We start from the raw sequence: 26,141 nt of genomic DNA, 5'->3' as shown, positions 1-26,141 counted from the left end.
GCTCTTCCATTGTCCTTGTCATGGTCCCTATTAACTTTCTTTCAATTAGGTGCTCCCTACAGAAACACAGGCACAGTGTCTATAGATTCCTCTCCACATAGTTCATGCAACAGACTCACTAAGATGTACTTAGGCCAAATCTGGGCACAGTGCTGTGGTTTTAGATTTCCAGACCCCGTTTCACGCAGGACTACATAGGGCACGTGGCTCATGCTAAACGCTGCTCCATTTGTCAGCACTCTGGAGTGATCTGAAGAGGAGACCCCAACGCTGGGTCATGGTTGGGGTGAGAGGCTGGATCTAGGGTCCTTTACTGCTGAGAGCTAGGTGTCTATTAATAACCACCCCAAACTGTACTTAATCTTCTTTATATTCCCACACACATAACATTCCCAAAATTCATAAGATAAATGTTTCTTCTGACCCAAGTTCTTACCTGTCTGTTGAAATCTAGGCCATTCCGATCTCCTGGAAGAAATAACAAATATATACATATTAGTTGCTTGCAGGCCAGAAAGAGGGTGCTTGTTAGAAGAAAAAAAGGGTGTTGAGAAGAGCATGTCTTTGTTCTCAAAAGGGAGCACCTACCTCCCCTAATGGTTTGCTCCTCCTCACCCTGTTTTCTGGAAATATCTTGGGAAAGTTTCCCCAGGAGAGTGGACAGCCCATGAAAGCATCCCATTGGAAGGCAAGCTGGATTGTGCAAGGTCACATAGCAAGTCAGAGTCTTTGAGTGGAGAGGTGCCACATCAACCAGAGGGCTCCTTCCCTGCACACTTTATCCTTTACTGCAAAAAAAAAAAAAAAAAAAAAAAAAAAAAAAAAACCCTGCAGCAGGTAGCTGTTCCATCCCTCCATGGGTGAATGTGAAAGGGTTAGCCATGGGGCCTAAGGAATTTAAGGTAAGAAGTCCCCCCTCTCAGCCCAGCACTCCGGAGGTGATGGCAACTGAATCAAGTCAGATATACAGGTATCTGTCTTGTTCCCTCCCCCACAAATTTTATTACTTGTTTTGTTCATCTTTTTCCTTTTACAATAAATATAAGGCTGAAAAAGTAAATACATACTTAATAGACAAACTTTGAGGTACAGAAAATGTCTAAAGTAATAGAAAAGAGGCAACCATAACTAACATTGTTGTATAGTCCTTTTTATACTTGTTTCTCCTCGTGGATGTTTACCATTCTGCATAGATTTTTACCGTCTGCTCTTTTTGTGGTGTTGGGGATTGAACCTAGGGGTCTTCATATGTTAGACAAGCACTGTACCACTGGGATACATCTACATCCCCTTTAGTTTATTTTGAGATGAGGCCTCACTAAGTTTCCCAGGCTGGCTTCCTGGCCACAAAGGAACCACAGTTCCTAACACAGATCAGAGTCCCAAGAGGTACCTGAGAGGTGAGAAGAGGCATCTCTGAGAGCAACAGGGCTGGCAGCACAGGAGCAGCAGAAGATAAAAGGACATGGACCCAGCAGGAATATGCTGCGGCCCAAACTGAGCTCCAGTAGAAGCTGATGTTGAGATTAGTTAAAACAATATATACACTATGTAAAGGGAGGTGAAGGCAAGAAGGGCCCACACACTCAAATATTTGTGCTTACAGGAAAAAATTATCCACCTGATTAAAAGAAATCCATTTGTGACATTGTCAAGTTGGCCTATCAAGAACTAATTTTTAAAGATTTGACAGAAGAACAAATTCAGTAATTCAACAAGTATTTGCTGAGCACAGACAGTGCCAGGCACTGTTCTGGGTACCAGGAATATGATGTAGAAGGTGGCAGAAGTTGCCAGCCTCATAGAACTTCTTTTCTTAATGAGGAGATAAAAAAGGAATAAGCAAACAAATCCATAACATAATTTAACTTAGAGATAATTACTCCGCAGAATGGTAAATCATAGAAGGGCGAGGGAGAGTATCTGAAGCTGGATAAGGGGTTGGGGATGTGGTTCAGTGGTACAGCACTTGCCTAACATGTGGGAGGCCTCAGGTTCTGTCTTAAACACCAGAAGGAAAAAAGAAGGATAATAAAAGCCACTCAGGGGAGGTAACATTTGCACTGAACGGAGCAGGATCTCCACCATTTGGAGGTCTGGCAGAAGGTCAGTCCAGATAAAGGAAAGGTCCTGAGGCATGCCAAGGAACAATGGTAGTGAGTTCTGCATGGCTGGGGAGAAGCAGCAGGAGTGAGGTGATATGGGATCATGGTGATGTCAGCAGCTCACACCCCAGGGAAGATGGTGAGTACTTTGAGGATTTGAGCAGAGGAATAACATGGTCTGACTTAGATCTTCACCCTGCAGTGACTGGCTGGTGAGGAAACGGGGGCAAGAGAGCAGAGAGGGCTGCAGGCAAGAAAGAAAGGTAGCAGTTTAAGCAGTGAAAGGATCTGGATTTAGGACTCATTTTGAGTATACTCCTGACAGTACTGGTTGATGGAGAGGTTGCAGAGTACAAAGAGAAGAAAGCAGTCAAGATGATTTCCAGGGGGTGGGCTTTCTCCATGGAATGGTCCTCAGGGAGGACTAGGCTGGTGGCAGAAAATAAAAAGTGATGTTTTGGACATGTTGTTTGAGATGTTAATTAGATATCCCAGTAGGGGTGGGGAAATGAGTTTGGACATAGGAGAGTGTTAGGGCAGAAAGTAGAAATTAGGCTACCAGCTTTCAGGTGGCCTTTAAAGCTATGGGATTCAGTGAGGTCACAAAGGAACTGAATCCAGATGAAAACAAAAGGGTCAAGGTTGGGATGTTGGAGGAGTCAGCAAATGAATGTGAGAAAGTGTGGGTGCTCGAGAACGAAGACAAATGTGGTATCCTGAGAAGTAAAAGCAGGTGTTTCTCAAGGGGGTAGTCATATACCCATGAGGGAGACCTAGACAGGAAAACACTGAGGAGCAAAAACCCAATTTGACTTGAAGGTGATCATCAAGTTTGTGGACAATTAAAAATCACTTAATTTCTGTGAGCGACTTCTGATATCTGTGAACGTCATTAGAATGATTTTTGTGAGAGCCCTAGTACAAAATGGAAAAAAGTGAACAAGTAGAATTCAGAGATTACTTTTAAAACTCACCAGGCAACAAAATCAACTCTCTCTCCCCCACAAGCTGTCTGTGACCCTTCTCAAGAGGTCACTCACCATGAGGGCACACCTGTTGTGCTCAGAGCCTGGAGATGGATGAGTTTTCCCTTCTCATCAAATTCATTCTTACCTGCATTGCCAACTCAAAATTTCCTTACTCCTGTGGCTGAGTGGCTAGTCTGGAGATGCCAGAGCCAACCAGGGATGTCCAGGAGAGTGGCCTGGGGATGGCCCAGGAGAGCAGAAAGTAGACATAGCCCACTGGCATTCATTAGGGCTCAGTTGCCCAAAGCTATTCCTGTTCTATTTCCCCTACAAAGCTGGTAAGCATGTTCTTGGGGGACATGGTTTCCCTCATGGCTGCCAGCCCATGAGAAGGTGCTTGGACCATGTAGGGGTCTAGTTCAAGATACAATGATATATCTGATAAAGACATGAAGTTCGTATCTGATGACGCTGTCTTTCCAGATCTGGTTGAAGGGAGCCGCCTCAACTCTCATTTCACTACTGCACTTGTTCCTGCTTCTCTCCCATAATCCAATGGACTTGCTTCACCTGGCACCTCCCCCACCCAACCTATGGGAAGGCCTGGGAGGTGGCACCTGCAAACTGTGGGTTGTGACCTGGCTCACTAAGGCTCAGCTACTGCCCCAGTGCGCCAGATTAAGGTGACTGGTGAACCATTTCCAGAGCAGTGAGGCAGGTATGCTCCTTCCCTAGAGAAAGGAAGGGGTATCCTTGCATCATTGCCATAATATGCTAAATTATGGCCCATGATCACCAGAAATGGCTTTCTACCCTTTAAAAAGCTTTCTACCCTTTTTGGTTTGGAGGAGGAGCAGGGCATACTTGTAAAGAGTCCTAGATGTGATGCCAGAAGAGTAGGGATCAAGCCTGTGCATATTTTCTCACCCCCAAGCTGAGTGATCTGGGTCAAAGCAGGGACCTCCTGAAGTCTCAGCTTTTTCAATGGCAAAATAAAGTCATATTTCTGTTCCATGGCCTTCCCAGGTACACAATGACTCTTGAACAAGATAAAGCTGGTGACCGTACTTTGCCAGTTGGGAAGCCTGTGCAATGCTGACAGTTTCTCCTTCTCACCAAATTCATTCTTACCTGCATTGCAAACTTAAATCTTTCTTCTTCTGGGGCTAACTGAATGGCTAGCCTGGAGGTGCTGGAGCCATCCAGGGTCTTGCAGGAAACTGGCCTGTGGATGGCCCAGGCCTGGGCCATTTCCCAAACAGGTGGAACCTGGTCTTGTGTTAGGGATTAGACATATGCTGTTCCCTCGGATGGAAATAGAGCTCTGTTACCTTTTTACTAGAAAGTGCTTACTTATCCTTCAAGATCTAGCTCAAATGTCACATCCTCAGTGAAGCTTTTCCAAAGCAAATTATAGGATCTCTTCCTCTGCATTTCCTCATCTCTTATTTATGTCTCCTGTAGCACATACCACATACCTAGAGACAGGCCCATGGTTTGCTTATCTGTTCCCCTCATGAGACTGTGCGGTCCCAGAGCTCGAGTTACAGTCTTAGTCATCTTTGCACCTTGAGTGCCTACCACAGTGCCTGACACATAGTAAGTGCTGGTGACTACATGTTTAATTGATCTGAATTACTAAGAAATAGGCTACAAAATCTAACCAATGTTCAGACCTCAGAAACCACAGGCATCACATCTGTAGACACTGCAACACAGCCCATTTCCAAGTTCTGCCACTTGAAGAACAATAAAGGATAAAACACATTCGGCCTGGAACACTGTTCTTAGAGCTTGCTCTGAAGACCAGTCTTAAAGAGGAAAACCCCTTCCAGAGGTCACACAGAGCCTCAGAGAACCTGAACGGGAAAAAGGCTCAGATTTCTCAACTGCCAGACACATACAATTTTCCCAGGAAATTTACTACAGCCAGTGTCTGACATGGAAAAACTAGCATTTTGACTTAATCAACAGCTTAAGCAAACGGGATAGATGCTGATAGAATTTAGAAGAGCCCTACTGATTCAAAGAAGAAAGCAACAGATAAAAGTGGATGACAGAATTAAGATTAGAAAATATTTGGGTTAGAATATATTGATTAGAAAATATTTCTAATAGAAAGCCAAACCAACAGGATAAAATGTAATGGGAATAAATGGAAATCTCTGCATTTATTTTTATACTTAAAATATCAATGATACATCAAAGATGGGAGGCTGAACTGTATACTTAGAAATGGTTAAGACAGTAAATTTTATCTTATGCATTTTTTTACCATAGTAAAAAAATGTTTTCAAAGTTAACCAAACATTTGTTTGTACGAGGGAATTCTACTTTAACAAAGAATGTAATCTGGAAATCTGTTTTCCAATTCATAGTGGACAGTCAGAGAAAGTAGGCAAGGATGGCATGGATATATGTCCTACTTTTAAGGCCATCTGCTATACTTTGAAGTCTAACAAAGACTTTCTTCAGCAATACCAATATGCAACTTCAAACTGGAACTCAAAATAAAGGTAATCATAGCTGATACATATGGCAATTAAAAATTCAAGTGGGCATATTTTCAGATACTTGACCATCAAAATTGCTGTGAGGATTAAATGAGGGATTAGTTTTGTTAGGTCTGATAAAGAGTGCACTTAAGAAGGAACGTATCTGTCTATCTTAAAGGTGTATACTTCCACATTTAGCACTAAATGTTATAGTCTATAATTTACCAAAAAGTCCAACAATGAGAATGGTAGAAAATTGATGGTTAAGAGCAGGTGGTGAATATGTGGGGGTTAAAGGGCCCATTGTATTAATCTCTACTTTTGTGTGTGCTTGAAAATGGCCACAATAAGAAGCTATAAAAGAAAATAAAGGCATATCTGTAATCCAGCATTCTGGGAGGCTGAAGCAGGAGAATTATAAGTATGAGCCCAGGCTGGGCAACTTAGTGACTTAGTGAGACCCTGTCTCAAAATTAAAAATGAAATGGCTGTGGGTGTAGCCAGTGCAAAGGCCCCCAGGTTCAATCTACAATGCTGCAGAAAATAATGCACAAAGCAAATATGGAAAAATATGAGTTATTAAATTCAGGTGATAGCCAATAGCAGTTCATCAATCTGTGTTTTCTCTTTTCCATATAATTAAAAATTTTTCAAAAAACAAAGTTTTAAAAGAACTCAATAAGGAGGGCCAGGGATTTAGCTCAATGGTGTTGCCGCCTGCCTCACAAGGACAAGTTCCTGAGGTTGATCCCTGGTACCAAAAACAAACAAACAAACAAACAATCCCCCCAAAAAAACCACCACCACCAACAACAATAAACTCAATGAGGAAACATTTGAAAGCACCTGGCACTGTGCCTGGTACATAGTAAGTGCTGAAATAAATTTTGGTGAAGTTTTTCTTCCTCCTCAAACAAACATTGGCCTGGCAGAGAAGCAGACTTAGTCTGCAGATCCGAAGAGCAGGAACAAGGACCAATCATGGAAGCTGCAGGGAAGTAGGCTCCATGTCAGTGTAAAGGAGAATTTTATAGCAAGGGGAATTATCTCACTGTAAAACATTTCCACATACACAGAGCTCCCCATCCCTGAGAATATTCAAACAGAGGTTGCTTATTTCAGAGCTATCACAGAAGTGGTTGGTTTTTTTTTTAATTAATGGGATAACTTAATAGCAATCAAAGAGGAAATCTCAACTGATGGCTAAAATTCCCTGCATGTCTAAAGTCTTAGGATGCCCTGCAGTTGACTGATATGAACCAGGGCTTGTTTTTCTCCTTCCCAGAGCTGATCCCTGTCACAGCATCTGCAGAGAGGCACAGGGAGGACCAAAGAACTCTCTTCACCATCTCCCTCGCTCCCTCCTGTTTGTTCTGCACACAAATGAAAGATTAAGTGCGAAGAGAGGAGTGGTGGGGCCCAGAGGGCTCACAGAGAAAGCTTCAGAATCCCCTTTGGAGGTTGTAGGGGCAAATAGGTGGCATCAGCTTCAAGTGGGAGGTGCTACCAACTGGAATCTCTCCAGCCTCTTTGGGCTTTTATGAACCCCTGGGAATCTCTGGGCTACAAGGCCATCATAAGCAAGAATGCAGGCAGAGGGCAAATACTTTGGAACCCTGGCTTATAGAGTAGGAGGGACCTTGGGGGATCATCCAGGCAAGTTCCTGGCCGTTGGGAAGATGAGGCATTATTATTTATCCCATTTTACAGATGGAGAAACTGAGCATGTAGTGTGACTTCCCACTTTGGCGTGACTCCATTGCTAGCGACTCTCAAACTTGGAGAATGTCTGAGGGTTCATCCAAAGCCCAACCTAGCTCCTCCAGTTCCAGCATCCCCTAGTCCCACACCCATCCCCTAGTCCTGTACCCCCTACTGTTCTTCACCAGTGAGCTCTCAAAAATATAAGAGGCCAAGGCTACAGTCTATGAAGACAACATCCCAGGATACAGAATTTTGGAATAGGTGATCAAAAGAGAATCCCCAAGATTCTGTGTGGAATCCCAGTAGCCCAAGATAATCATAATACCCAATTGAGTAAGGAGAAATCCAAGGATTGCTCTTCTGGATGTGCTCCGGGTCAAGAACAGTTTCCACTTTCACCTCTCCTCCCCTTGGCACCTAGTAGTTACTGGATCAGCAGTCACCATTCTCCTTGACCAGGCCCCCCAACACAGGGAGCTAGATGTGGGCCCCTAGGAAGGCCACCTGCTTTCCCACCTCTGAGCTGAGCCAACAGCCCAGCCTTGCAGGCCTGGCTGATTTGCATAGCTTTGGCAGCTCTAGGATGTGAGTTTGCCTGAGGAGCAATTCTCTGGGTGAGGGAAGCAAGAACCAAGAACTGTTCAAGCAGGATTTTTCACTTCTGCCTGGTAAACAATGAAGAGATGTTCGGCAATAAGGCTCAGCCTCTCCCATTTTTGGACTGTTCTCAGCAGCTCTGTTCCTTAGTATAACCCAATAGGACTGCCAGTGATACTTTATGACCACTTGGCCACTTGCTGGCACTTGTTAGGATGGCAATTATTAAGAGTGTCCAGACCTTGGAAACACTCCTGAGCAGCCAGCCATGAAGCAAACCCAGGGACTACCAGCATGCTCATTTAATCTGGTCAAAGCATTTTTTCCCCCAAATACTATGCCTCACTCTTTAGGTACTTAAGATTTCTCAAAGGAATTGAGCAATGTGGCCTAATGATCAGAGTTCTGTCCAGAGAATACACAGTAAACTGATCTCTATGGTCATCTCCAAGGCTACTGTATGCTATACTTAGAGCAAATGACTTAACTGCCATAGCCTCCAACTTCCCTTAAATGTTAAAAAGTTTCTGTCCCCATTCCTGCCACCTTAGGAGTGAGGAAATGCCTAGGAGGAACCTCAGAATAACCCTTGAAGCCACCAGAAAAGCAGAACACAGGACCCAAGCTAGCTGTGTGTGGGAAAAGCATTGGTTTAGGAGTATGGGTGGGGGGTGGTCTGTGTTGTCAGAACATGGACAGCAGATGTAAAGTCCCATGCATGCCTATGTGTGTGCAAGCTGTATCGAGCACAGACATCACTAAGAGATAACAGCACCCTTTTCCTTTCCCTAAACTCAGTGTTATGTGACCACCACTGGTGACCAAAACCAGCTCTCCCAAAGACATCCACTTATTACACAAGGACTAGATGATCTCTTTGGTTCCCTCCAGACTTTGACAACCTATGGATCTGAGGATTTTCATGATTCAAGTCTTCCATGGGAGAAAGGAGCAGAATCCATGTGACTATCTTCAGGTCTTCCTTGTGACACAGACTACTGAGCATCCTCATGACTGTCCTCCATATGCATGCTTATGAGACTGAACCGAAGCCTGCTCTCCAGTCCCTTCTCATAGATATCAAGACCTGGGCCATATCATAGGTATCAGAGGAGCTCTTCTGGCTCCTTTGTTGAAGAGAAGCCTGGCATCCTCCCAGGTTCCCATGGTAATTTCTCATGGCACTTTTTGGTAATGGAGAGGTTCTTCATTATGGTCTTCCAATTTGTTAGGAAATAGAATCTTCTTTTTTCTCCATTTGTGTTATAGATCGGGAGGGGGGCTTCCATTCATTGCCCCTGAATCTCCTGTTGCCCATACTCTGATGCTACACATCACCACAGGGATCCCAAATGTGCAGCATGGTCAGGGGATAAGAGAGTATCTTGGGCAGATGGCACCAACTCTTCAAAAAAGTCCAGTGAATCAGGCTACTGCCAGAGGAGTGAGCAGAATCTGAAGACCTAAGTTCTCCATCAAAATCTCCACTCATAGTCCCCTAACCATGGAAAAACAATAACATCTAACTTCAAAGAATGCTAAAGAATCTCTGTGTAGGGCCAGGGATTTAGCTCAGTGGTGCTGCTGTCTGCCTTGTAAGCACAAGGTCCTAATTTGGATCCCCGGTACCAACAACAACAAAAAAAAAGAAAGTGCAAAAGAATCTCTGTTAAATAAGAGCTCTGTCCTGGTTGCACACAGTAAGCATATCTCAGAGGAGCACCCCATGTGCTATTTTCCATCAGAGCTTTTTCATGCTAGAGGCACCACAGAGACATCTAATCCTGAACCTGCCATTTACAGGTGAGGAAACTGAGTCTCAGAGAAGCAAGTGACTAGCTCTGTACACTTTATCGTGTTATCGCCAAATGAAACCTCATCTGGAGCTGCCACAGAAATGCAAGGGGGTGAAATGAGGCCTTTAGATTTTCCAGAACTATAAATATCATCTGGTCTTATTGAATCAATCCCATTACTTAGCATTGTGTCCTAGGAGGAGGCACTCTTTCCACCAGCTTCCTCCTTCTTCCTGCCCACCCTCTACTTCCTGAGAAGTGAAGATAAGCTTGAGTTAGAGAGGTGACAGATGCATCTCCTTGGGAGGGCTCCCTGTGGGGCCTGTCAGAGAGCATGTGTCCACTGTGCTGGACACAAGTGTTCACAGGAAAGCCTTGCAGGAGACAGTCCATACTCCCAAGTGAGGAACTCTAGGTTGGCTGTTGGTCCACCTCACCCACTATGTGGACACTTTGTCCTCCTAGGTAAATTATAGCAAATAGCACTACTAATTGACAGGCACTATACTAAATGCTTTACAAATATTGTCTAGTTTGATCCTCACAGCAGCTCTATGATGCAGGTACTATTACTCCCACATTATACATGAGAAAACTGAGCGGTGAGCTTTCTCCTCAAGTTCAGGAAGGCTGGGGGAGCAGGGGAGCCTTTCCTAACATATTGAAAAAGCTTAAGGATGCAGCAATTCATATCAAAGTGTCTCTCAAATGCAAACTGGTGCGTGAAAAGAATCCTGCATGTTAGGGCTGGAAGTGGTCTTACTGACCCTCAGTTTCAGGTCTCAAGAGGGCAGGTGACCTGTCTAAGGTCACAGGTTGATGGTACAGATAGTCCAGAATCCATCTGTCTCACACCTCCTCAGGCAACAAGAAAAACAAAACAAAATAGAGATGACTAGTCTATGGTCACCAGGGGAAAGTCAGTATGAGTCCAGAACTACAACTCACTCAGTGGTCCTTACCTGAGAGCCCTTGCTATCTTTAGCACATTGAGAGGAGTAAACTCAGCCTGGGTGCAGGAGATGGAGGGGATAAAGATGCAAATAGCTCTCCTGCCAGGTGCAAGTCACTTCAGCCACCTTGTGGAGATTTGTCCGACCACCAGCAGGTCTCCAGGGCCTGAATGAGCTGTCAGGGAATCAGGCTATATGTACACTCCCCTGGATAACTTTGAGCCCTACAGCCGACATTTGCCAGCCAGCTTAACCTCTTTCATCCAGGCTTCCCTCCTCAAGAAAACCTTAATCATCCTCATTTGAATTTCAAATGACCTCTTCCCTCTCCCTTCTCCACCCCAACAGGCTTTGAGGCAGGGATATGGAAATTCACCCAGCAGTATGGAAATCATCACCCTATGCAAATAGGGTGCTGAGACCCCATCGTCATAGCAACCACCTCATTTCCCCTCCTTTCAGCACCTCTCTGGGCTCCCTGGCTTAGATTTCTCATTCTTCTCCCCAGCTTGATCAAGGGTAGAGGGTAGACAAGCCCCCTTTTGGAGACCTTGCTGGAACTGACAGAAGACAGGTGGGTTGTTCTTAACTGAGGTCGCCTTGGAAGCCAGACCCACCAGGCCTCTAGTCTGGCCACCACTGGAGCAAACCTAGACCTGTCACATGCAGGAGAGGCTAAATGCTGTTTTTTTTCAGGCTGGACTAACCCAAGCATGGGCTAGGCAGTGATGGGGACATTCGGGAGACTGGTGGACACAAGGCCTTCAGGGTGGTGGCAGAAGAGCGAAGACCTGGGGGGCTTCAGTGGTGCCAGTCGCGGGAGATAAAAGGCGCTGTATGTAAAACACCATGCAAATGTACACCTATTATATTGTTTGAGTCAACAGCGCCAGTGCTTTTTGGGAGATGTCTGCAGCTCTCTTTCCCATGCTCCTGGCTTGGCAGGAAGGTGAGCCTTTCCTGGGTCTCCCCAAGGGCCCTGCTGTTACCCCAGGAGCTCCTACCAGTGGGCTCGCAAGTCCCAGGAGGGCACTTTCAACTGCTGGCCCCTAGATATAAAGTTCAGCCCCCTCGAAGGACTCTGATCATGCTCCAACCTGGTGCTGCCAGATACATATGCTGTAGGCTCAAACGAAAGAGAACACAGACTTGGATGATCTCATGTAGGTTTCCTCTAAGCAAGCTCAGCTCCGAATCTGCCCCTGTTCTGGCAAAGCAAAAGTCATGGGAATGGGGATGAGCAGAAAGCAGGGCTCTCTTGTGCCTTCTGCTTCTTCTCCATGGCACTGCCTAGGAGTGGACTAACAGACAAGCCCTTTTACAGGGAAGGTTTAGGAACAAGAGGCCCTCCTGCAAAGGCTGGCCTGAGACTACACCCGCCACTTCCCCTGTACTTCCTGTACTTCCACCCTTTCCCTCCTCCCACCTCCAAAAGAAATACAACCACCAGAGAAGACCAGCTGGAGGTGTGCCCAACCCCAGGGTTTGAGGTGGGGTTTGTGCATCCATCTGTGTGTCTGTGTTTGTGTGTGTACTTGGGTAGGTCGGGGGTGGGGTGGGGGAGACTTCCTGCATTTCAGTTGTCTGGGCTCTGGCTCCTCCTCAAGCCCCTAGTAAGACCCTAATTTGGCTGCTCGTTGCTCTGTAAATTCTTTTTCCGCTTGCTCAGCACTTTTTCCACACCAGGTGTTCATTGTACTAATTGTTTCTTAAGGAGGAGGGTGGGCCCAAGAGACCAAAAGCATTTACTCACATCTTGGAAGTTGGGGGGGGGGGGGTGCTGTGATCGGAGCCTCAGTGAAGAACTAAGGCTGGAGAAGCTGCAGTGGCCTGAGTCTCTAGACACTGCTCTGTGCCCAGTCTCCCAGTGTGCTCCATGTGGCAGTGTCATTGCCACTTTACCCTGCCAGCAAAGGACACCCCCCCATCTCCAGAGAAGGAATTCCAAGGAGGTCACAAGATTTCACCAGCGTCAGCTATATCTGTTGCTCATGGGATGCCACAGGAAAGGGACATTCTTATACAGAATGCAAACTCCCCTAAGGCAGTATATTGATGCCAGCAAGTGAGGATGGTTTGTGTGCTAGTTTGAGTGTCCCGTGCCAGATACCATACACACAGTAAGAAAGTGAAAAACGTGAATAACGTCCAAGCTCAGATCAGTGGCATCTCCCTGCTGAACCTGTGCAGAGCAGTTTGGGAGCTGCCCAGAGTGTGTGGAGAACAAGAACTCTGTATTACAATGCACAATAGGACTGGGACCTAAGTGATCTGTGGCAGGCTGGAAAATGAACTACTGTAACTGCCACCTGAAATTGTTTGAGAAGTGGGAGAAATCACTGAGGAAGCAACGGGAACTCCAATGGTAAAAGATGGCTCATGGATGGTACCCATCTGGCTCCTTCTCTTTTGTCTCCTCTGAGGTTGGAGACAAAAGGCAGAAATAGCAACCAAGATTTCAAGGGGCCTAATTCCTTAAAGATACCTCGGACAAGAAGAGGGAAAGGCCTTGGGCAGAGCTGCCCAGTGCTCGTGGCTCATCTGAGCAGCATGGTCCTGCCCTGTGGGTTGGGCTGGGACTCCATGGATGAGCAAGTGTCTGTGGTTGGAAGTCGTGGCACAGGTGTGAGCTGCCACTGTGGCTGTCTCACTTGCCGAGGTTCTGTCAGTGCGGGAGGTAGGCAGGCAAGTCCTGCACCACAGGCCCCTCTCTTGAGACCTCCAGCACACATAGCCACAGTCTGAAGCCTGGTAGTGAATCACTGCCTTTTAATTTCCCTGTTAGAGAAGCAGGAAATAAGGCAGGATGGAAGACATGCTGATTATAGAAGGCCAGAACAAGAGGCAATGGGCTTGAGGACTGTAAGGGAACAATGAGAAAGGACTGACAGGCACTGAAGGGATTGTTATTTTATAGGATAGGGTAGCTAAGAGATATTGTGTTGGATTTTCTTACAGATAGAATACAGGTGAGGCAAAAGAAATCTCTAAGATAAGGAGATTCTCTTATTTAATAATGAGATTCTCTCATTTTCCAGGAATGGTTTTGAAATATCTCCAAAGGACAAGGAAGCCATTGAAAAGATGTCCTCTCAGAAACCTCACATCCTCAGGAATTCAGTTCCTCCTCGATGTCTGGAGAACCATGGCTTCATTCTACTCTCCTAGAGAGGTGAGACAAGACTCAGACCCTGGAGAGCACATAGTCCATTTCCTAGTTTTATTCCTGTGGTGCCCTCCACCTTCTATTACTGTGAGGGAACACAGGTCCTGGACACTTGTCCCGCATCTTTCAATGACAGATGTCCCATAGATGTTTTCAATAATTATCAACCTAGAGATAATGGTGTCTTCACTTCTTTTTGAATTGCTTTCACACCCACTCTGTCACTTAATTGTAAACAGGGAGGGTGTGTGTTTGCATGCTCACACATGTGCCTTGGTTAGAGATGGCTGTCAACAGAAGACTATTACTTTCCCCTAAGTCTCACTGGATCTCAGATACTTCCTAGATTTTTCCTGTCCTCTCTGCCACATCAAGACTCATTTTATTAATATTTGGACTGAAAGTTGCACCACCAACCTTAAGCTTCACATCTTGGTGGTGATCCTCTCCTTAGTTTCTTGGGAACTCAAGAGGGTAGAGACAATGAGAAACAAAAAGGAGCTGACCTTTGGCCATGAGAGTGAGTTCAGTCTTGGGTCAGTCACCCACTATTTCCCTGGAATCATAGGAGACTCACTAATTTCTCCATGCCTTCATGGAGCTCCTCTATATGATCACATTCAACTTGCTTAAAGCCATGCTAGAGCCGGGTGTGGTGGTACACTTGTGTAATCCCAGCACTCTTGGAGGTTGAGACAGGATTACAAATTCAAGCCCAGGTTGGGCAACTTAGTGAGTCCCTGTCCCAAAAGGAAAATAAAAGTTGATATAACTCAGTGTGAAGGTCCTGGGTTCAATCCTCAATGCTTCAAAACAACAATAATAATAAAAACAACAAAAACAAACACACAAACAAACACCAACACAGCCATGCTAGAAGTTCCTAAGGTTAAGTGGCAGGACTTTCTGTAAAAAGTCAAAAAATAACTGACTCCCTGATGTTAGTCATTCTATCTCAAAGACAGGACAATTGAGCCCAGGAGGAAAGGACAAATAGGAGAGAGTAACAAAGTTAAATTCCCTCCCTCACCTCTGGGGTCTCCTTTCTTGTTCCAAGGAGTTCCTCTCCTGGAGTCCTTCCTTCTCAGACCTTTGATCAGGACAAAGGTGCCAAGGTACTTGCTGCACAGTCACCTGGCTTTGGAACGTTGCCCCACCCACTCTGTTAAATGACAAGGGAGTCTGCATAGAGGTGGAGGTTAGGACCTTGGTGGAGATTGGCTCAGGAGGCAGTGGGAAAGTTCTCTGCAGGCTGATCATCAACGTTCCCAGATCAGCAGAAGGAGGGAGTTGACCCCAGCCCTTCTCTCCTCCTCCTCAGCAAGTGTGCTTTGGTTCCGACAGGGCTTCTGTTTCTTGGACTAGATCAGTTAACCTACAGGGGATGTGGCTCCCTCAGTGCTGCTGTGCCACCCTCCCTAATGTTGGCATTTGTCCTAATGCTGCCAGTCTTTTGTGTCCTCAGTTCCTGGTTCTCTGTGTTGGCCCCAGTCTTCCTACCACTGTCTTTAAGTAAACAAGTCACGAGAAAGATCCAAGCTCCAGTCTATCATGTGCTAGGCCAGTGATCTTGGGAAAAGCAGCTAATAATCTTGTCCACCTAAGCCTCAATTTCCTCATCTGCAAAGTGGGATAATAATACTGGATCTCACAGAGTACTTGTAAAGGCCAAATGCATGATGTGTTTGAGAAAGCGTTATAGATGCAGTTGTCTGCTGTTAATACAACTATGAATTCCTGCACTTGAAGAAAAGCTCTTTGAGGACAGGGACTTTTCCCTACTTTTCTGAACCCAGGGCCTGACTTGAAGTGGTACTCCATAGATGGTGGTTAGGGTCTGCCAGCTGGGCCAAGCAGAGGATCAGAACCCAGTCAGAGTAACTCTACTGGAGACAGTGGAGGGGAAGGTGATGAAGGAGAAGCCAAAAAGAAGGGAATGGGGAGCAGGTGAGAGAAACAGTCCAAGGAAACTGGTCAGCACTGGGAAACCCATATGCAAATATGAAGTGTACAAAAGATGGGAAAGAGTTCTGAAAAGCAGGACTATATCCATAGCTTTTATGATTCAGCCCTAGAGAATATGTAGTCCAAATGCTTCCTTTGTAAGGAAGAAAATAAAGGTCCATCTGCGGAAACACTTGCCAAATTATATGCAGAGAGTTCATGGCCCAGCCACAATAAGAACCTGAAGGAGTCACACAGGCCTGAGTTTGATCTCTGGTTGTAAGCTGTGCGATCCTGTGATCAAATCAGTTTCTCAACCTCACAAGTTCCTCCTGAAGAGAAATGGGATAATGATGTCTCTATCTCATAGGCCTATTCTCAGAATTCAATGTGATGGTGTACATAAATCTGGGTCTGTGGAGGAGGCATGGTAAAGGTTCCTGGACTTTCCTGCCTTCCTCCTGAGCCCTGCACCTTGCCCTCTCTCCTGTTTTAGGCTATGGTCCCGGTGGTGTGGTCGATGTCATAGGGTTGGCTAATGGGTACGGTCAGTTACAGCCTGGAGGCTTGTGAGCATCACAAGGCTGTATTCTCATCAAGCACTAACTGAGAGCAGAAACATATTGCCAACCTTAAGAATGAAGAAAAAGTAGTAACAGGTAGGGACATGATAGGAAGGACTGAAGAAGTGATGGTTCAGCAATCTAAATAGAACTTGGCTCAGTCCTGTGTGCATGGGAGCACGGGTGAGAGACAAGTTCTAAAACCTTTGCCTGCTTCCTACAAAAGCGCTCTTACAAAGACATTCTGAGGTCTCAGGCAATTTGCTCTCTTCCGGGCTGGAGGAAACAGAAGGATGCATGTCCTGCCAAGTCTCCCCACCCAGGAAGTCTGTTTTGGGGTCTGAAAATGCTCTCCTTGGCCAGTGGGGATGGGAATTTCACTTCCCTTAGTGCTGCTTGGGGATTTCACAAAACACCGAGGGTGCTCACAGGGCACGGGCTTTTAGGTCACCTTCTTTATAGTTCCTTTAAAACCGGGAGACAAACCACCTATTAATTCATTCATGTTGGGAAGGCAAAGGCATCTTTTAGAAATTCAAAGGAACCCATTAAACCAAGTGGGTAGACATTGTAACTCATAATAAGCTTTCCTCTTTAGAAAAATGAGTCAGAATGACTTTCCAGGAAGTTTGGTTAAGTAAATTAGCAACTTCTTTTTTCTTGCTCTTAAAAACATGCTGTAATTTGAGGATCACCTAGGCACTCATGCTCCAGGGATTGGATTGAGGGGAAAGATTGAGGGGTGGTAGAGTTTCAGACAGCACAGAGTTGCAGACATCACTGTCTTCTGGGAGTTTAAGAGAACCCACGCAGAATATATCCCTGATTGATGAACAGAGCAAAACCCACCTCTGGGGCTGAAGCACTGGCAACAAATGAAGGGAAAAGAGCAGCCCAGCCACTCACTTGTAGCCTGAGAGCCCTCAGCAGCAGTGCCCATTCTGCATATACAGTCACAGACTCATAATGCTGCCTTCAAAGGTAATGATGATCCTAGCTGCCGAGCACCAAGCACCATGCTAAGGGCTTTTGACATCATGTCAAGGAACTCTCAACACGTTCTCTAAGAAGGACATTAATTTTCTCTATGTACAGAAGAGACGTGGATACATGGTCAGGTCATGTAGCCAGTAAGCAGCACAGCTGCACATTTTACCCCAGGTTGAGTTGATCCTAAATCCATAGTCCTTAGAGGCATCTGTTCCTGCCTCCTGTGGGGGCAAAGTGGCTGGTGTGAAGTCACAGCCCATTAACAATATCCTAGATGACAGTCAGATTCTGAAGGTCCCAGTCTATGTTCAGGTTTTTTCTCCCTTAACCTATCCTATGCACAGCTCTCAAAGTTCCAAATAAGAGACCATAATTTGCTCAGATTATCCATAACACACTAACCTCCTGAACCTCCCAGGATCAGAGACCCCCCCCACTTCCTGGCTCACTTTTTAGGGTTCTGTGTGGCTCATTCTTACTCCCAACACTATTCCCCTAGTTTGGTCGGGGTACCGAGTAACAAAGGACCAGCGCCACTGTTAAGGGTGGTCTTTCTCCATGTGGACAGACTTGGCTCTGGTCACCCTAGGAAAGGACAACCCAACTTCTCAAAGATCATGACTCCCAATTCTTCTGTAGAGAAGAGTATCAGTATGAGGGCTTTTCCCATTACCTTCTGGCTGAGCTGACCTCAGGTTCTTGAGGTTGAAGAAAAATTTATTCTCAGCTGGGAAGGAAGGACAGGTGCCTATTGCCACAGACTTTAGCAAAACATGCTTAGCTAACAAATCAATTAAAAGTTGAGTGCAGGCCAGGTGTGGTGGCGCCCACCTGTAATTCCAGCACTCAGGATGATAGAGGCCAGCTTGGGCCATATAGTGAGTTCAAGGCCAACCTGAACCACATAGCAAGACCCTGTCTCAAAACAACAACAACAACAACAACAACAAATATAGGCACAAATGGCCCTTACGCTCCTTAGTCCAGCTGTTCCTCTATATGAAGCAATGACTGTACCTCTATGTACATTTCTTTCTGTGCAAGTAGACACTGTTTCAGCCTGGACAACTTAGTGAGACCCTGTCTCTAAAAGGGTGCTGAGGATGTGGCTTGGTGGTACAATTCCTGGGTTCAATTCCCAGTAGAACAATATTTTTTAAAATAATGAATAAATTGGGGAGGAGAAAAAATTGTAGCAAATGTATCCTGCAGATGAATCCCCACCCCCAACTGCCTTGTTCCTGATCCCAAATCCTTTAGCCTTAAGAGTAGAACTAGAATTTTCCAGAGAACTTGAAAAAGAGTCTAGCTCTGAGGGACATTCATTCTCTTCCACTTCTTATTTCTATGTCTCTACTGATTCAGATGAAAGACTAGTTGAGGTCTTGTTTGGATGCTATTAAAGTTATTTGGTAGCGTTACAATTTCTATTTATCTTTCTTTGTGTTCTTTTTAATTATATGAAATTTTCAAACCAAGTGTTGGGCTATGGATATATGAAACTTTCTTCCCAATTCTTTTCTGTACCCTTTCTCTTGTTGAAAAAGCAAAGTCCTCCTCTCTTAGTCTGTTTGTCACCCACATGCACATACTTGGAAAGGCAAATTTTCATATCTCTGTAGTTAGTTCCTTCAGAAGGACTGCTGAAGAATCTGGGACTAAAAGGCTCTAGTTACCTTTTGCCAATCCTTGGCAGCTGAAAACACAGCCTATTTCTTCTAGGTGTGTTGGAACAGCACATCAGGAAATGAATCACAGCTGGATGTGGTGATGTGCGCCTGAAATCCCAGCTACTCAGGGGCTGAAGACGGAGGACTACAAGTTCAAGTTTGAGGGCACCCTGGGAAACTTAGCAAGACTCTGTCTTAATATAAAAATTTAAAAAGCTGGGGATGTAGCTTAGTTGTAGAGCTCTTCTGAATTTGCTCTCCAGTGCACGGAAGAAAAAAAGTGAACCAAAGGACTAAGGTATAGCTCAGTAGTTGAGTGCTTTCCTAGCAACTGTGAGGCCCTGGGTTTGAAACTCAGCACTGCAAAAGTGAACTACCTCCTTAACTTTTTAAGTTTTGTTTTGTTCCTAAGGATCTGGCTCCTTCCAGGACTGTTCCAGAGGTTTGTTCCATCGAGACCAGTATCTACTATTCCAAAGCTCTGATGTCCTATCCCACATATCCACAGAATTCCCTCAGTTTCCAAGGTCCAGCTTTTGGGCCTAACTAGCTGACAGACCAAGCAAGAAGAGACATTACATTGCTGGACAATTTGTAGCCACTCCCTCCCCTCCCCTGCTTGCCTGTTCCACTCCCCAGAAGGGAAGACCCTTACCTGGCTCCACCTGGCTGAGGGTGTTGCGAGTGTCTGTGGAATCTGCTACATCCCCACTCATCTTGATATCTGTGGGGAAAACACAACTGATTTTAATAACAGGTCACAATTTTTCTCGCTATGACATATGTGGCTTTAACTAAACAGCAAAGATGAATATGTAATTGCAACCTCCATCAGACTTTCAAATTCCTGATTCCCGAACATACAACCATTAGAATATTCATAAGCTCGGGAGCACAAATCCCCTCCTCCTGTGCTTGCCTCCTTTCCATGCCTTTCTGTCCTCCTTTCTCCACTGTGCTGCTGCACCATCTCTCACCTTTTGCACCATTCATTGTCACTTCCTCCTAACACCAAAACTCAGATGGTAAAGATTTGACAAGGAGAGGGGCATAAGAGTGGGGTGGGGTGGGAGGACCCTTCCCATCCCGCCTTTCCCTTTAGAATTTGGGTCTTTATTTTAGCTTAATTAATATTCCTCCCCACTCTACATAATAACTCCCCCCCCAGAGGTAGGAGCACCATTTTACCTAGTTCCTGCCTCTGTTCTCTATCTGGTACTCAGAGGGCAGGGCACTGTCTGGGGGATCAGACCTTTTGTGTCGCCCTTGTTGGAGATTTTGTTCTTCAGGGATCTTTACTTTCTCCTACTCCTTCAACTTGTTCAGTGAGAAAGGGGTTGGCAGTGGGTCACTACCCTGCCCAGGAAAGCATACCTACACAGGGCCCCAATGCTGCCCCAAGCCCTGCTGCTCCATCCTGCTTCATTTCAATAAATTAAACATTTACCCATAACAGACAGCTGCCACCAACTATGAGGCCCTTAAGTCTCTTCCCCAGTCAGCAGAGGGAAGGAAAGAGGCAACTTTGAATGATCTCTCTCTCTCTTTTCTCCTTATTAAACTACCCTGAATACTGAAGCCTTTAAAGACAGAATATTTTATTCAAATCATGCTGACCCCCCCCTTCACCCCACCCTCTTCTCTGGGGCAGCACTTTAACTCTTTCAAACCACAGAAAGTCTTGGTGAGCTAATTTGCATACTCAGCTCCCCAGCCAATCCCAGTCAGGGAGGCAGCCTTCATTTGCATCAGGTAATCAGGCAGTTGGCAATCTGAATGCCTGAGGTCTGGAGAGGATCAGGATGAGGGGAAAGGGTGGACCTCTGCCACAGGAAAGGACGGTAGAAAGCATATGTTATTTTTTAGGGCAGTGACATGTGGGGCTGTAACAGATTTATATATCAGGGTGCAGTGACTACAACAACAAGCAAGACAGAGATGTGGAGTCCAGAGACTCAGAGCTATTAGAATGGCACCAGAAATAGGGGAGGAAATAAGGTAACCCAATCATGCTTTGAGTAGTTTTTTGAGAACTGCCAACTGAAGGAAGACTCCTAAGTAAATACTCAGAGTTCTTTGGACACCTCCCCAGATACCCGCATTGCACTGAGTGGTCCAAGGAGATTCTGCAACCATGCCTGACTCCTAGGTATTTGGGAAGTGCTTCTTGAGCCTAACCTCAGTCCTACTTGCTGTAGTTTCAAACTATCTGTACAGTCTGCCACGCATAAACATGCAGAATAACTAGTGTGGGCCACCTGAGCACACTGCAAAGGGCCTCTGCAGCTGCTTGCTACCGCTCCGCCACCAGGGAAGTGGGCTTCACTTTGTTCCCTCGTGAAGTGTTAGCCCCAGAGCTGAGCAGTACCTAGCACTGATGTGCAGCTCACACTTCCCACAGGGCTGTTCCATAGTACTGAGCACAAGGCCACAGGCAGAGACTGCAGGAGAGTGGCGTGCAGAAGGGCTCTCCCTCCGCTTTAAACCTGCTTCAGAGGAGCGAGGATGGAGATCATGGATTTTGGCATCAGACAGATCTGGGTTTAATCTCAGTGCCATCATGGACTCCTAATAGCCACCTACATGAATTTTCTCACCTAAAAAAGGGAGGAATAATAAAACATACCTCCCACAGTTGTTATGAGGGTTAAGTAAAATAATAAAGACAAATAAGCACCTAATAAATGAACTCATTAAATAGACACCAGCTCAGGCATTAGTCCGGCTTCCTTCTCACCTCCTTGTCATACCTTTCCCTTAGCACCTTCCCTATTGCCATGAACAGCCATAGGCTCATGTGTTAGCACCACCGTATCTTGTCCTTTACCCAGGAAGCCATTAGCATTTTCCAAGTTCTGCCTTCATAGAACAAGTGTTCACAGGGACAGGAAAAGGTTAAGAGGCAGTGAGGCTAGGACAACAACCAGAGTCTCTGAATCAACTTATATCCAACTCCTGGCATTTAAAAAGGTAACTTTTTCAGCTAAGGTATAATTTTATGCTTGTGACTCAAACTTTCCTCCAGTATCCATTCCTTATATTACTTTTAAGTACACCCAGAAGCCATCTCATTCATTCTTTAAATCAACTTCAAATTTTGTCTTAAAATTATGTTATGTCTAAAAGTTACTGAAAGACATCATACTCACCCCCAGTCCCCCATGACCTTGTGACATTGGGACAATTCTGGGTTAGCTAGGGCCTGCATGGAGAGCATAGTACGATGACCGGTATAATCTCTCCTTCAGTCCCATAGGGTGCTGGGATACCAAGAACCTGTTCCTGTTGGGTAGGAGGCTGAGGTTGATAGGTGGGACAAATGCTTGGGTCTCAGCCTACAAACGGGCCAACATCGAAACTCCTGAGATGCTGTAACCCTTCACCTGTCGGACAACACTTGCTGGGGGTGAGTGAGAAAGGTGTGGGGTGGGGCTGGGCTCCTCTGTGTTCTTATCTCAGCCAACTGAGAAGGCTCCTTGCCATGGTTCCCTTCCCTGGGGAGCCTTGGCTATGCCATGTAAGTGCCAGTTGCCAGAGCAGACCTTCGTCTGTGTCATGTTCTGAAGCTGGCCTTGCCCTCCCCGTCCTTGGCATGACCCAGGAATGGCCCATCCCCTAGCTACAGGCTGAGTGTCCACTGTGTCCTGGACTTGCTGGGACAGGGCTAGTCCAGGAAAGCAGAGGCCTCACTTTTCTCCCTCTGAGAGTCACCTTCATGTCCTTGGAAGGGACTTTCCCTTCCTCTTGGCTTCTCTCATATACTTGCTGTGGGGAGCACTTCTACCAGGGGGACTTCAAGGACCCAGTGGTCCAACATCTGAGTCAACCATGGCTCGAACTCTCCATGGCAGGGGATTTCTCTTGTCTCTTATTTTCCCTCCCACAGTCAGGCCTTTTAGCCCAACTTTTGAGCTCTGACTCTGCATCAGTCCAGACACTCAACCCCTCTTTCCCAACTGTGATGAGGAACAGCTCACAATAAGCAGAGAAGCAGACACCCTGGGGCCCACCAGATGTGGCTGGCTTCACACTATTTTTTTTTTTCTCTTTCCTTCCTCCCTAGCTCCTGTCTACACTTCTGCCTACCATCTATCTTTGTTGTACTAGGGATTGAACCCAAGGCCTTTGCACTGAGCTAGATCTCCAGTCTTTTAGAAAATTTGTTTTATTGAGACAGAGTCTTATTAAATAGTTAAATTGCCTTGGCTGGGCTTAAACTTTTGATCCTTCTGCCTCGACCTTCCAGAGTGCTGGGATTATAGGTGTGCACCAACATGCCTTGCTTTTTCTCCTTTTTTTGGCCTGGGAACGTGGAGCCCCTCCTTGGCTGGGTGCTCCTGTGCCTGGTGGCCCATGCCTGCTCAGGAAGAAAAGCTTTGCAAAGTACCAGGCACTGAGGCTCTGAGAAAACCTGAATTGTAGCTTGTACCCCAGTTAGCAGAGTGGGAAGATGGGCTGACTCAGGATCCCCAGAGCTAGCTGAGCCATCTGAATGGGGGATAGGGAGCGGGGAGCAAGTTTATGCCCTAGTTAGCTTTCATTCCTCCCCTTCACCCCATTCAAACTGTCCCAGTGAATCAAATCAAGAGGAGTCCCCATGGGCCCAGCACTGGGAATTTATAGGGGAAGTGCTCTATCATGGATTAACAGGATACAGGAATACTATAGTGGGAAAAATAGGGTCAAAAGAGACCAAGATTCATTAAAGAGGATCCAAGACTAAGGGACCCTAGAGAGGAAATCATAATACGACACTCTGGAGGGAAGAGGGAAACCACCCCCATCCCAGCTCCCACAACAGGGTCCACGCTGAAAGGCCCTATATAGAAGACCTTGAGCTGAACAGCCCACCAAGACTCTGCCAGCAATTCTGCACAGAAATTCCCAAACAGAGAGAGCCCCTGGAGATACCACTGAAGGGAAGGAAACAGTAGAGGGGCCAAGACCAAGGAATCTTGCAGGGAGGCCTGATAGCCCCCAGGGAAACAGACTAAAGAAATAGCTGGAGAGAGCATGGTGGCACATGCCTGGAATCCCAGCATTCTGGGAGGCTTAGGCAGGAGGATTGCAAGTTCTAACCCAGCTTAGGCAACTTAGCAACTTATTGAGAACCTGTCTCAAAATAAAAAATTCAAAAGGGCTGGGTTTGTATCTCAATGTGAAGACCTTAGGTTCAGTCCCCAGTACAATAGGGTGTGAGCTAGGGACGGGGAGGCAAGAAAATGAGGACAGCCAGGCAGTCTACCCCAAGGTGATGGCCCCTTAGTGTCTGGCGCCAGCCCACAGGGACCAGAGGATGAAGGAGCTCTCTGAGAAGCATCAGCCCTGAGCTGGCTCCAGGGGAAGCCACGGGGGCTTGGCTTTTTCTTCCCAACCTCACTCCCTCTCCTGCTTTAGATACTCAGCCCCTAGGCTGCTTCCCTGCCCAGCCCCAGCTGTTCCACCTCCTCCTACTTCCCCAGAACAGGAGCATCCAGTGGAGGAAGAGGTGGAAAACCCCCAGGAAGTCTCTGATCTTCATCCTGAAGAACTCCTCACCTCCTGCTGGGGCCCATCTTTGGAGAAGTTTTGTTCCCCTTTGAACTCTAGCCTTCTTGACAGGAAATGAAGGAAAGAAATACGGCTAAGGGGATCTGCCCAAGATACTCCCAAATCCATGTTGGTGCCACTTTGGAAATAGACTTTGCCAAGGCCCTGGATGACAAGTTGGATGGTTCCTCAATGCCAGCCTCACCTAGCCCTTCCTGGCATGACCTGGGGAGACACTGAGTGTCAACACCTCTCTGCCAGCCAGCTTTCCACTCAGCCCTGCTGGGAAACATGGACTGGGCACCCAAGTTCCCCTGAGCACCCTCTACTCCCTGTTTTTAGGACTGGCAGGACCCAGGAAAGGCCAAAGCCTCCAGTCTGCCCAGCTTCTTGGGTAGGTCAGGGGAACTGCCTTCTCCCTACTCTCCCCAAAAGAAGAGCAAACCACACAGTTCAGCAACACTGAAATCCTAAATAAAGGTTATTGGATCCTGCCTACTTTGAGAAGAAATGTGCTGGGTTTAAAGTGGCCAAGTCAGGTGCAGTTTTACCTCAAGTGTTCTTTGCCCCAGACTTCAGATGTCCACCAAAACATAAGCCCCCCCATCCCTACCCTTGAGCCTGAGCCCAACCCTTCCATGTAGCTCCCGCCCTCGCCCAGCTGTGAAAGGAGTCAGCAGGATAAGTGGGGATTTAGTTCACTCCATGCCTATCTCTCATTCATTCCCACAGGGGACATGGACTCCCAGCAATACTTTTCTTGGGGCTTTCAAGGCCTTGGGGGAGAAAGTCATGGATATGGGAACCAGAGGAGGATCTGTCACCACCCACTCTGGGACTCAGGTTCACCATGCACTGAGCCGAGACACAGCCAAGACCCACAGAGTATGAGTGCGACCCTTCCCACTCACACAGTGACACCTGAAACATGTGCACGGGTATCTTCAGTGCCTAGGACATGCTGCCTGTGGGGTCTGCTCCATGCTGTGTCCCAACAGACACAGGGACAGGCAGATGCTGATACACATGCTGCACATACCCTTGCTGGTACCCACGTGGCATGGCACCTGCCCCACATGTGCCTCTGTAATCGCCCCCACTTCTCCAAAGCCCCCCACACAAATGCTCACTTTGGCTCCATTTCACACAGGTACGGGACACTGACTGCACAGCATGTGGATACACGTATTTTCCTCTCTTATGCACTCCCAGGTCCACACCCCAGCTGAGTGAGTGAACACCCATCTCAGCATGCGCATGGGACAGCAGCAGCGCAGCACACCCAAGTCCCACTAACTGCCAGCTCCCTGGATCTGGGGATCCCTGAACCCCCACTCCCCACCCTCATCTTTTCCCAAGGTTCCTTAGCCAGACTCCCTTTGCTTTAGTCCTCCAGACACCTACCCTGGACGACCCGCTATCCACACTGCCCTCTCCTGGCCGCTGGGGAATAAGCCCCCACCCCTATGGCAAGGCACCCCTCTCCGTCCCCACTTTCTGAGCGCAGTGACACCTGTCAGAGCGCCCTCCCTCTCTGCGTCTCACCTGGGTGCATAGGCTCCAGATTCACCATCCTGCCCCAGGCGGGGCCAAAGCCAGCGGCCCCCCAGCCCCCCAGCGTCTGCCCCAGCCGGGCCCCCTGGGAAGCCAGGGTCTCCTTT

General features: G+C 46.7%; 1 protein-coding gene across 1 annotated transcript in view; it reads right to left on the bottom strand.

The window, feature by feature from the left end:
- Pou2f3 (POU class 2 homeobox 3) overlaps window positions 1–26,093 on the bottom strand; it is a 78,082-nt gene extending 51,989 nt beyond the window's left edge. The window contains exons 1-3 of the mRNA XM_010629246.2: window positions 26,026–26,093; window positions 19,607–19,675; window positions 437–468 (exon numbers count right to left, since the gene is read on the bottom strand). Coding sequence (XP_010627548.1) covers window positions 437–468; window positions 19,607–19,675; window positions 26,026–26,053 — 129 coding nt within the window. The 5' untranslated portion in view covers window positions 26,054–26,093. The remainder of the gene's footprint in view (window positions 1–436; window positions 469–19,606; window positions 19,676–26,025) is intronic.
- Between the last annotated feature and the right edge of the window lie 48 nt (window positions 26,094–26,141).

Source organism: Fukomys damarensis, unplaced genomic scaffold (assembly GCF_012274545.1).
Source record: "Fukomys damarensis isolate Sample0158 unplaced genomic scaffold, DMR_v1.0_HiC HiC_scaffold_16, whole genome shotgun sequence".
NCBI lineage: Eukaryota > Metazoa > Chordata > Mammalia > Rodentia > Bathyergidae > Fukomys > Fukomys damarensis.
The sequence above is the reverse complement of the archived record's forward strand: the minus strand, read 5'-3'. Positions and strand labels throughout refer to the sequence as shown.